The sequence below is a fragment of the Triticum aestivum genome, chromosome 5D, assembly GCF_018294505.1.
Source record: "Triticum aestivum cultivar Chinese Spring chromosome 5D, IWGSC CS RefSeq v2.1, whole genome shotgun sequence".
Taxonomy (NCBI): domain Eukaryota; kingdom Viridiplantae; phylum Streptophyta; class Magnoliopsida; order Poales; family Poaceae; genus Triticum; species Triticum aestivum.
In genome coordinates this window covers 443493701-443506465 of record NC_057808.1, presented here as the reverse complement: position 1 = coordinate 443506465, position 12765 = coordinate 443493701, and the positions used below count along the sequence as shown (strand labels likewise).

At 44.4% G+C, this 12765-nt stretch overlaps 1 protein-coding gene across 1 annotated transcript; it reads left to right on the top strand.

The window, feature by feature from the left end:
- The first annotated feature begins 6190 nt into the window (after window positions 1-6190).
- Window positions 6191-12545, top strand: LOC123122546 (uncharacterized). Its single transcript, XM_044542746.1, has 5 exons — window positions 6191-6450; window positions 9291-11280; window positions 11470-11541; window positions 11656-12095; window positions 12220-12545. Exons 1-5 carry the CDS (start codon window positions 6221-6223, stop codon window positions 12269-12271), a joined length of 2784 nt encoding a protein of 927 aa, XP_044398681.1. The 5' UTR covers window positions 6191-6220; the 3' UTR covers window positions 12272-12545.
- The last annotated feature ends 220 nt before the right edge of the window (window positions 12546-12765 follow it).

The following is a 12765-nucleotide window of genomic DNA, read 5'->3' as shown; positions in this document are numbered from 1 at the left end:
TCTCAGCCATCAATCTTTATGTTAACACAAAATTAATAGATATAAGGGCTGACGGAAGGAGAACTAAGAAATCTTCCTCCTTTTAATATTATTAGGTATAGGTATTAGGTATATAGATTAAAACATTTTGGACGTAGGGAAAATTGTCTTGTATGCATCTCTGTTTGAGGAGTGCAGTTTGAGATTCGGAGACTACTTCATCAAATATCATTTCTAGGCGGTCCACAAGCGTCTCTCAGAAGATTTTTGAGATCTTGTGGATGGTTGTCGCCCTACAATGAGAATTTGGGCAATAGCACAATGTTTGTCATGCTGACAAAGGCAAAACTATTGGCATGCAAGTGATGCAGTTTGGAAAAATTCATGACCATGTCATCTTTAGGAATGTCCCAACATGAACAAAATAAGAGCTCATTGAAGCCGTCTAGACCCGACACTTTGTCGATGGGCATGGAGAAAACCATGTCACGAATGTCATCCATGGTAAATGAAATCTATAGGTGTGAGAGGTGCACGGTTTGGTACCAAGTGTCTTCAAATGGAGAGTCGAGAGGGACGCACAAGAGGATCCCAAACTAAACGTAATGTTGCCAATGATCTTTTCTTTACCCTCCCATGAGATGATCATGCAACTGTTGGGAACGTAGTATTTCAAAAAAAACCTACGATAACGTAAGATCTATCTAGGAGAAGCATATCAACGAGCGGGGAGAGAGTGTCCACGTACCCTCGTAGACCGAAAGCGGAAGCGTTTAGTAACGCGGTTGATGTAGTCGAACGTCTTCGCGATCCAACCGATCAAGTACCGAACGCACGGCACCTCCGCGATCTGCACACATTCAGCTGTGACGTCCCTCGAACTCTAGATCCAGCTGAGGCCGAGGGAGAGTTTCGTCAGCACGACGGCGTGGTGACGGTGATGATGGAGTTGCCGACGCAAGGCTTCGCCTAAGCACTACGACAATATGACCGTGGTGGAAAACTGTGAAGGGGGGCACCGCATACGGCTAAGACATCAACTTGTGTGTCTATGGGGTGCCTGTCGGTGTCAAAACCGGCGGATCTCGGGTAGGGGGTCCCGAACTGTGCATCTAGGATCGATGGTAACAGGAGACGGGGGACACGATGTTTACCCAGGTTCGGGCCCTCTCTATGGAGGTAATACCCTACTTCCTGCTTGATTGATCTTGATGAATATGAGTATTACAAGAGTTGATCTACCACGAGATCGTAATGGCTAAACCCTAGAAATCTAGCCTATGAGTATATGGTAATGAATGTGTCCTTTCCGGACTACCCCCTCCGGTTTATATAGACACCGGGGGGGTCTAGGGTTTACATGGAGTCGGTTACATAAGAAGGAATCTTCATTATTGGTCGCCAAGCTTGCCTTGCACGTCAAGGAGAGTCCAATCCGGACACGAGTATGGTCTTCGGTCTTCGTGTCTTCACAGCCCATCAGTCCGTCCCATGGATAACAGGTCGGACGCCCGAGGACCCCCTTAGTCCAGGACTCCCTCAGTGCCCCCCTCCCCCGTATATAAAGGAGTGGAGGAGGGGGTCGGCCGGCCTCATGGGGCGCGCCCCAAGGGGGAAATCCTACTCCTACTAGGAGTAGGTTCCCCCCTTTCCTAGTCCAACTAGGAGGGGAAGGAAAGAGGAAGAGGGAGAGAAGGAAAGGGGGGCCGGCCCCCACCCCCCAATTCGGATTGGGATTCGGGGGCGTGCGCCTCCACTTGGCCGCCTCCTCCTCTCTTCCACTAGGGCCCATGAAGGCCCACTAACCCCCCGGGGGTTTCAGTAACCCCCCGGTACTCCGGAAAATGCCTGAACCTATCCGAAACCTTTCCGGTGTCCAAACATAACCTTCCAATATATCAATCTTTATGTCTCGACCATTTCGAGACTCCTCGTCATGTCCGTGATCTCATTCGGGACTCCGAACTACCTTCGGTACATCAAAACACATAAACTCATAATACCGATCGTCATCGAACGTTAAGCGTGCGGACCCTACGGGTTCGAGAACTATGTAGACATGACCGAGACTCATCTCCGATCAATAGCCAATAGCGGAACCTGGATGGTCATATTGGCTCCCACATATTCTACGAAGATCTTTATCGGTCAAACCGCATAACAACATAGGTTGTTCCCTTTGTCATCGGTATGTTACTTGCCCGAGATTCGATTGTCGGTATCACTATACCTAGTTCAATCTCGTTACCGGCAAGTCTCTTTACTCGTTTCGTAATGCATCATCCCGCAACTAACTTATTAGTCACATTGCTTGCAAGGCTTATTGTGATGTGCATTACCGAGATGGCCCAGAGATACCTCTACGGCAATCGGAGTGACAAATCCTAATCTCGATATATGCCAACTCAACAAACACCATCGGAGACACCTGTAGAGCATCTTTATAATCACCCAATTACGTTGTGACGTTTGATAGCACACTAAGTGTTCCTCCGGTATTCGGGAGTTGCATAATCTCATAGTCAGAGGAACATGTATAAGTCATGATGAAAGTAATAGCAACAAACTAAACAATCATAGTGCTAAGCTAACGGATGGGTCTTGTCCATCACATCATTCTCCAATCATGTGATCCCGTTCATCAAATGACAACACATGTCTATGGCTAGTAAACATAACCATGTTTGATAAACAAGCTATTCAAGTAGAGGCATACTAGGGACACTCTGTTTGTCTATGTATTCACACATGTACTAAGTTTCCGGTTAATACAATTCTAGCATGAATAATAAACATTTATCACGATATAAGGAAATGTTAATAACAACTTTATTATTGCCTCTAGGGCACATTTCCTTCAGCAATGGTCTCGGGAGACTAAACAAAAACTTTCCATTGTCCGACTCTCTCATGGAGGTGGAAGAACCTCGAGTTGGCATCCCCATGGCACAGCCACGTGAGGTGACAGTTATGACAAGCTTTCGCCTTCTTGATAAATGTGATTCAATGGTGGGCCATTGCCATTTTCTCGGACTGTAGTGGGTCATAGGTCACAGCATTGGCACATTTGCACTTACATGTATGATTTGTAAACTCTAAATACCCCTCAATAGGCCAATATGATTTGTCGCTGCTTGAGTAATGGTGGCAAAAATTATACTAACTAACATGATGACACCAAATAAGGTGAAGAAGACACCAAAGCATGATACAAGGATGCCTCATGGGTTCCCACAATTGGGAGGAATACAAAAGTTATAATGAAGTGCATCAGACAACTGTGGAGTTGATGGTAGCAAGTTTGGATTCAACTGAGGGAGATGGAGCGTGAGGGAAACATTAACATCGAGGAAATCACAACAACAGATGATGGTGACGCACAACATGGCCATGAAGCGAAGTGCAGAAGGCAACAACAACAAGATCTGCGGAGATGGAGGCATAGAAAAAAGAGCTCTATAACTTGGGGTAGTTAGTTGAGAGTCGTATCAGCTGACATGATTTTTAAGGGGGTGAATGTGGCAGTAAGTTGTTGAGACTTCAGATATGTGCCCGTAGAGAGAAAAATTCCAGCTAAGAGTATTCTAGAGATACTTTTATATGTGTTTTAGTATGTACTCCCTCCGTCATATTGGATGTAATAACATCTTTTATTATGGGACACATACTGGATGTAATAAGATCTTATATAATAGGATGGAGGGAGTATGTATGAAGTGGTGGAGCTTAGATAGGTCCAGAATGGGCCATATCCCTCCCCAACAAAAATAATTTCTTTATATTAACACCTCATATTTAATACTATTTCTGTCAAATTTGACAAAATGCACCAGATTAACCCCCTCTCAAATCATTCATACTTTTGTGTTTAATTACCCAAACTAACTCCAAATGGCAACAACGATTGTTTTGAATAACTCAGGGGGAAGGATAGCTACCTCTATATATTACTCAAGGGTTGAACCAAAGTCTAATGTTACAATAATTACAAGGAGGTGTCGTTGCGCGAGGAGAGGTAGTGAAGCCAAGACAAACCATGTGCCTTTTGACTAGGTTTTGTAAACTTATGAGTCCAAAGTGTGAAATCACCTACAATGTGTTTCTAATAATAAGCTGAATAGGATAGGACACATTATGAAGAAAAAAACGTTGCACGAGTGCCTTATCTTCCATAGGATAGCAAGGGTGTTGGTGGATCAAATGAATGGTCAAGTCCATGAGGAGCATTAAATGTCCCAAAGAAGGTGAATCGGCTCCATCAGTGGCAACCCTACTTGTCCCATATTTCTTGAGACTGATGGCAAAGGATGAAGAGGTGTAGGGCATCTTCAATAAGAGCACTGCAACATGGATAGGGACTGTTAGATCTGATATGCTTGAGGTGAAGGTTGGCCTTGGTATTTAGCTTGTCATGGAAGGGCATATGAAATATAATTTGGATCCACAAAATCTTCCTTGTTTGGGGCTTTGGCAGACCATATGAAATCACCTTGTTTGGGGCTTTGGCAGATCATTTGAAATCATAATTTGGATCCACATAATATTCCTCCAGGAGTTAGGCGCAAGCTTTTGTGGTCAAGAAGTCGAGCCCATTGTTGAGAAGTCTCAAGTCTGGCGGGTCATCAAGGAGAAAATCATGCAACAGAGGGAGCAACCCATCCAACTCCAAATTACCGACATGAGTTTGGTGATTCCGCGGGTAAGTAAGTAAGTCATTTTGCAAGACATGTGAGACTAGTGCTAAAGAGTTTGCCCAGTGAGAACAAAAGGGCTCAGGAATTTGTAGGGCTAGAGGGTAGCTAGTGAGGCAGGTGTCGGACAAGAAGAATGTGGCATTGCCATCATTCGTGACGACAAAGGAACTTTCTTTAGCGTGGGAACATGGGTCTTAACAATTTTCTAGAGGAAGCATGTATGATTGTTGAAGTTTGGTAGGCATATGGGATGTTATGAAGAAAACCAGCTTACCCAAGGAGTGTTTGGAAAACGTAAGAGCTTGACAACAAATGTCATAGGTAGGCAATTGTTTTGAACATCCAAGTTCGTAATAGCTAAACCGCTCTTTATTTTGGTTTGCAAACATTTTTCAGGCAATAAGCCTTTGCCTTCAATGTTTCCTCTGAAACCCGCGGTAGGGGGGAGGTGAGAGTAGTGAAGCAAAGCCCGCAAAAACATTTGTCAGGCCCATGGGAGTACATGCGAGTGAAGATGCACATGGGCATCGCCAAGTGAGCCCAACTACTAGGCGGGCCACAACGCCCAATTTAGAGCCTTTTTGTAGAAGAAACTTTAGATCTATTCATAATCAATCAGGGGAGTACAAAGAACACCAGAGGCAACAAAAAATACAATCGTGTTTGTGGATAACCTAGTGATGATTACAAGCAATAGAGCAAAGTCGAAGGTGTGACGCCGTCATCACCCTCCCTCATTAGAGCCGGTCAAACATTGTTGAAGTAAACAGTCGGGAAGTCATCGTTCTTAGACCCCACGGGACCAGCGCACCGGCCGGTGCAACAACCATCGCCAATGAAGACATTTAACCTTACAAGAACGAGAGCGGGGTCCCTCCCGCTAGCGGCGGGCGAGGTCCTAGCCCACCTCCACGACCCAAAGGCCAGAACACCTAGTTTTAAGGCCTTGCCTACGTATGGAGCACCCTCTCCCTCTAAAAAAAGTATTAAGCGGTGTGAGAGACATTAGACATTAATCTGAAACTGAGTTGAACTCAACCTATTTCATGCTTGTTCTTCTTCTCCGCCAAGTTTCCTCCGCTTGACACCAAATCCTGGATGTAGAACTACTCGATGTGGCATCGTGAGTGAAGGATAATTACAACAATAATGTGGAGAACAAGCTGCCTCCTCTTTTGTTGGGTGGAACCCTTGATTTCCGTGTCCTGGTGATTTTCGGAAAGCCATGTCGAGGCATCTGTACATATCACGGTACACGACAGGCCCATGGACCGCTAAATGCCTCTAAATGGCTGTGATCATTTCCATTCGTCCTGTTAGATTAGGGACCAGAGGAGGGCGGTGCTCTTTAATTTGTCGCACATGAAGTCCCCTTTAATCTTTGCTTGCGTTTTAGTCTCTGGTATTGATCCAAAATAGCTTGTAAGCTACAAAAGAACTACTTGACAGCTCGTCGTAGATGCAAAACCTGCGCCCTTATATATGTATGTACGTGAACATTAGTGCTCTGCACGGTTGCAAGCTGCTGGTCACCCAAGCTAGAAACCATGGTGGATTCCCCCGCTGCTCGTGAGAAGGTGGAGGAGGCGACCTCGCTGCCAGAAGAATGGCTCAACCTCGCCATTCTCTGCAAGGCATTCGTTTCCAAGGCGATGAACGGCCTGGGGACGCTGGCGACCATCTGGGCGACTGTTGTCCTGCTCGGTGGATTCGCGGTCCTCATTAAAAAGCAGGACTTTTGGTACGTCACCATCATCGCTTTCGTCGAATCAATCGGGTATGTATACAAAATCTCGTCTCGTCCTCTCTATTTTAAATTTTATACGTCACAAAATCACCAAATATTTAGGCCGGCGGGTGGCAGCACGCTTAGCTATCCATGCATAGTTTAGTGATAGAACATGTCGTTTGGAGGTGTTTTTTGTAGGATGTTTATTGCTGGAAATATTAGCACATTTTCGGTTAATCTAGTCCATGAGTAAATATCGATAGTAAACATGTGAGCACGTATGTAGCATAGAACCGGATCATCTATGAACAGAACATATACGGCTAGCACATGAACGGGCAAGTAGGGGATGAACAAATCATACCCTTCAATAGGCCAGGCTAAGGCCGCAACAGACGCAGCGGCTTCGGCCTCTTCTGCAGCCTTCTTCTTGTCATCGTTGTCATTGACCATGAAGCGAATGCAGGGGAAGTAGTCCAAGCAGAGGATGGAGATGGGAACGAACCGGGAGCAGCCACGCTGAGACGCTCCCCAAAAACCTTAGTGTCCCTCTCCCGGGCAAGATCTCGAAGGACAGGGTTCCGAAGGCACCCACTCTCCCGATCAACCGTACACATAGTCGTCGGGATGGGATCGCCGGATACAGCGCAGTGAGAGGAATAGTAGAGGACGGCTATGGTTGCGCGAGAAGGGAGTGAGTGTGTTGGCAGCGCTGGTCAATACCTCCTTATAGAGGCCATCGGGTAGATGGGCCTGAGTGTCTCAGACAGTGGCACTTCCCTTAGCGACTTGTTAATTAATCCTGAACGGCAAAAATAAAGTGCATAGATGTGAGCTCGGTTCATTCACGAAACACTACGTGCGCGAGGCGGGTGGAGGAGGAGTGCGTGTGTACCATTCATCTTCTCACGCTCTGAATGGCATGTGGTAGAGCTTCCCTTATAAAAAGGTCTCAACTCTCCTCAACTAGTAAGGTGGTACTAAATTTCCCAACACTTGTCATGCACCTACATAGGCCTTAGAGATTAACCAGGAATTATTGTCTTATATGGGCCAAAGCCCATTTATAATTCAACATTTATGACTCGGTGACGCATTCTTGGGAGATCATTTGCTCTTCTCATAATTTGATAATATAAAAAATCATCTTAATTCGTACAAAAACTTAATTTGGGCTTCACACCTAGGAAGTCTGCTCTCCATGGGAATTCAAACTTTAAATAGATTGCAAGGAATTTTCATATTAACGTATGCCATGCGCCAAATTTCATATGTTTCTGCATACGAAATCACTAGTTAAAGAGCAACTCTCTTTCGCAAAAAGGGAAAGAAACTCTTGCAAAGGTGACCCCCAGCCCCTCTGGTGGTGCCAAGTGATGTGGTGCATGTGTGTGCATCAGGGAATTTGGTGCATTTGTCTGCCATGCGAGAGTGATGAGAGGGTTGGTACTGTCTTTTTTTTTTTTGCTAGATCCGTTTCTTTGAATGAAATATCTCTTCAAGCGGCCATCCAAATTACGAACCTTTCATCATTGTTTTACTCGTCGTGATCTTCAGAGCTAGATCATACATTGATAGGTTCCAACAAACTTTCTTTTTTTTATGTAATAACATGTGCTCTATTGTAGTGAACTTGTACTCCCAGTGATAGTGTAATTGCACACCCTCCGTGTAGTGATTGTGTGTCCCTCATGTAGTGCACTTGTGTGCTCCCGTGTAGTTTAGTGGACTTATGCTCCCCACGTAGTGCACATGTGCTCCATGGCAGAGCGGTAGATGTTTTTGGAACACTCCCATTCCAGTTTTGGGAAGGTTTTAGAATCTTCTCAAATTGGTTTTCTTTTTTTCTTTAAGTTTTTTCTAGTTTTCTATAAAATAGAAGAAAAAAATCAAATACATAAATAATTTTTGGAATTATATATTTTTTTCAAATTCATGAAAAAAATTAAAATCCAAAAACATTTCACAAAAGCATGCACGTTTCTTGAATTTGGAACATTTTTCAGATTAACGAACTATTTTTGAAATCAAGGTTTTTCAAATTCACAAATAATTTATGAAATCTAGGAATATTTTTTGAATTCAAAACTATTTTTATCAGTCATGAATAATTTTGAATCAAGACATATATTTCAAATTTGCAAACATTTTCTCGAAATTCAGAACACATTTTTCAAATTCACAAAAAAAATCTGAAATTCAGAAAAATAATCAAATTGATGAAAATTTTAATTTCATTTTTTCTACATCTAGGAACATCTGTCAAATTCATGAAGATTTGTTTGAATATTTAACATTATTTAATATTCAATTTTTTTAATCCCATAAATTCTTTTAAGAAGCAAAAGAACAAAAACAGAAAAGAAAACACAAAAAACAAGGGGGCCATGCCCCGCATATGGGCCGGCCCAAAGCTCGTGCGTAGGTTGGGTAATACTCTAAGACAATAATTTCGGGACGGAGGGAGTAGGAGTTACCATGCCTAAATACAAGGGAATCCTATTCTGCCTGAAAAGAAAAACAAGGGAATCCTATTCCCCAGGTGCATTATTATTATCGCTACCGGGCCAAGCTGAGATCAAGTTATCACCATCATTCAACTGGTTGCATTATTATTATCGCTACCGGGCCAAGCTGAGATCAATGGCTTAACTATAGCCATTGTTTCAGAATAGCTATTGATATCGGTAAACCATGATTGCCGTGAGATTTTAGCTGGACCCAATGGTGATGGTAAGCTCAACACCCGGCGACATTAGCCCTATCAGCGTCAGGTCAAGCTGATGTGATATGCTGTTAGCGACGAGGGTTTCTCTAGTAATTATATATAGATGTATTTGTAAGAGTGGCGACTCAACTCATGAGTTCACATTACAATGGATTGACAGGGTCCTGGGTGGTTACGAGGATCCCACATACCAAATTTTCATACGCACACCAGGATTGCTGATAGACGCTTTGAAGTCGGCAGATAAGAAGGAGCAACAACCCAGTTTGTGGAGAAGAAGAATCCAGCATCATCAACAACAACAACAAAACCAGTCTAGAGGCACGAGAAGAAACAGGCTGCAGGTTAGAAAACATAAACATTTTGAGGAGCTGACCATGTCCAAAAGATGCCTCGGGGTGGTCATCCTTGTGGTCATGCGGCTGGTCGAGATCGCCGCTGTTGCCATATGCATTGCCGTGTCCTTTGGGCGTCTCAAGAAGCAGGACTACGTGGACCCCAAGGACAGAGACGCGGCGGACCACCAGAACATCAGGCTGTCCCTGAACATCTTCTACGGGCTGGTGCTCGCGCAGAGCATCATCTTCATCATCATGCGGCTGAGCCCGGATTCGCTGTTAGGGTTCCACATCAGAGTCAAGTATAGATTATTTGGGTCGTCCGGCCGAGAAATAATGTACCGCTACCTGAGTGATAACTACCTAGAGTTCATCACTGGGAATGTGCGCACCACCCTCAAGATGAACCTCATCACCTTCGCCATGAAGTTGGTGGTGTCTGACTCCACTGTGGATGACCAGTTGGTTGGGATCCGAGCCATGGACCGCATCCTCAGATCAGTGGAGTACAACAGCCTGGCCCTCACGAGGCTTCGAGCATCTCTCGACGCAGACTCTTTGGGGAGGCTGGTCGGGGTGCTAGGCTTGGTTAGGACACCAGACGAAAAGGAAATGAGAGGCCATGCTGCAAGAGTAGTTCTCAAACTAGCTCCAGACATTCCGGTCGACACTTGTCCTCAAGCCATGTCTCTCATCTCTTCTTCCCTGGTGGAGACGGCAAGCAACATGGATGTGGATCTCGTCTGGTTTGGCTTGCGCATCCTAGACAAGCTCACAGATAACCAACAGAACTGTCGGCAGGCCAAGGGCGACCTCAGTGATCTACTGCCCAAGATCATAGACCTCACCAACCTCAACCAGCGTGGGCGTGACAGAAGCATCTCCGACTCTTGGATTGAACAAGAGATTATTCCTCTGCTTGAAAGAGAAGAGGACATCCCTCCCACTGCCATACAGATGATTGACCAACAGATTATTGTTGGCATGTCGCTCAAAATCTTGAGCAAGCTGGTTGCCAAGCCTGGTGATGTTGGGAAGGGCCTCAGGGAAAAGGCCTCAACATATCTGAACCTCCTGACCGACAGCGGGACAATCTTGGAGCACGTGGGAGCAGCAAAAGTCATAGCATGCTTAGCACTGAGTGAAGATCAAAAGCAAGAGATTGGGGGATCACCTCAGATCATAAGGAAGCTCAAGGAGTGTCTTCTCTCCAAGGAGCCACACGTAGATATCACCAAAGTGGCTGCCAAGTTATTGCTTCTTGAGTACAGTACCAGGGATCAGCTGAACCAGATTAAGTCGTCCCTCGAGGAGAAGAATGTTCTGCTGCAAGATCCAAGCTTCTCTGTACCGACCACGGCCTTCATAGGAGCACTTGGCCGGGATCAAATTTTGCCATCATGGATGCAGAAGCAGCAGATCGCCGTGCAAGATCTTGATCTGGATGATCTACTTTCAGCGGAGCAGGAGAGCCGCTGTGAGGCGGCTGCCAAAGCACTAATTGTGCTAACTAGTGGATGTGAAAAAAATGCCGCGGCTGTCCTACAAGAGATCGCTGAGAATGAGATGAAGACAATAGTGGGGATGCTCTTCCAGGAGGACCGAGAGGAGAAAAGGAGGAGGATGCTGGCCCGCTTACAGGAACGCAATCTTCACCCTGAAACGTCGCGGGTAGTCAAGAAGATAATATGTGCTGAGGGTGGAGGGCGCACAAGAAGCCTGCATGCAAAGCTCCTACAGAATCTGCGTGCCCATGGAGTGACAGCAAATTCTACTCATCACATTCCAGTAATAGACGGAGAACTGCCAGAGGTAACTTTGTTTAATTAACTCTTGTTTTTTCTTGTTCTTTACGCACAGCCTGTAATCTACATGTTCTGTCTCATTTTCGTGCTCCGGACACCTTTTGTTTTCCTTGGACTGCAAATTTGCATACATGGAGTATTTCAGAGCAGTGATTCGGCAAAAATGATATTTTCTTTTTGTTTGTAAAATGATCAGGTGCTAAAAGCCATAGTTGATGAGGTGGCCAAGTTGGAGCGTCCAGCATGTACCAGTGAAAACTTATCTCATGTAAGAAAGCACATCTTTTGTACTTCACCTGTAGCTGGCTTGAATTACTGATTTTTTTTTCCTTCAAAATAACTTCTTCTTCTTTTGTTGAATATATTATGTATGTCCATAAAGAATGATGGCCCTTGGGTTGAATCGGGAAAGGTGCTTGAGAGTTTTATAGGCCTCACATTCCAGATTTGCAAAGGCCTGGATGCAAGTGGTTTTGCCAAAACACTAGAGGGTGCCAATCTTACTCTGGACACATTGGTCATGAAGCTTAACAAAATACTAGAATTGTACAAGTATCCAACTACCGATTTTCCTAGCATAAGGCGATCTACACTAGAACTCATGGCCTGGATGGTACAAAAGAACAGCAACTACAGAGACATATTCCTACAATGTGGAGTGTATGAGCAGCTGAAAGAAGTGGCAAAGACTGCTGGAAGAGTTGAGAGATTTGAGCTGTTCCACTGCGGTGTTGGGGTTGGTGGTAAGGACATATCATACATCCTTTCTCTTGTGAGTGAATTAAAGGAACAGCTTGAGCTCTGCCCCCATTTCGAACAAAGGTACTATTTCTCTTTTTTCCCAATTACAAAATTGTACTATTTTTCCTCTAGTAGTATGATGTGCTGCAGTTGCCAAGATAGCTGCAATGACGTCTAAGATGATTTCGTTGAACGTTCTTTGCAGATCACACTACTACGGGGCACATGCAGGCACCTTAACTGTTTTGGTCGCCTAACTCGTATCATTTCGTTGCTTTTGGCATGAAGCATGTCGACTGTGTGTCTATGGTTGTGCTTTTTATTTCAAGCAAGAGTGTCTTAATGTATTTGTTTATTAAACTTCAGCTCATGTCTAAGTGCGGTTGTGGTTTTTGGTCGGTACAAGTCTACTGGCATGAACAATTGGTGAGCAGTTTCTTTATTATTTTTCAAAACTGTAATTTTTAATGACTCTACTGTTTTGTGGAAGCCTTTCAATAAAAGAAACAAAATGTTGTTTTTACCACTTCAGATTTTGCCCACTTTGCTTGTGCCTGAAATTTCACGAAATTCCGAATAAAGGCGTGTTTCTGAAATTTCGGATGAAGTTTCCTTTTTTTTTTGTCATATTTAAATTAAGGCATTTGGAATTCGGGAACAACATACGATTTTAGACAGGGTAAGTATACGACCAAAAGAGCCAATGTAGCTCACTGGTTAATTGGATTCAGTAGCCGTGTTCAAATCCCAT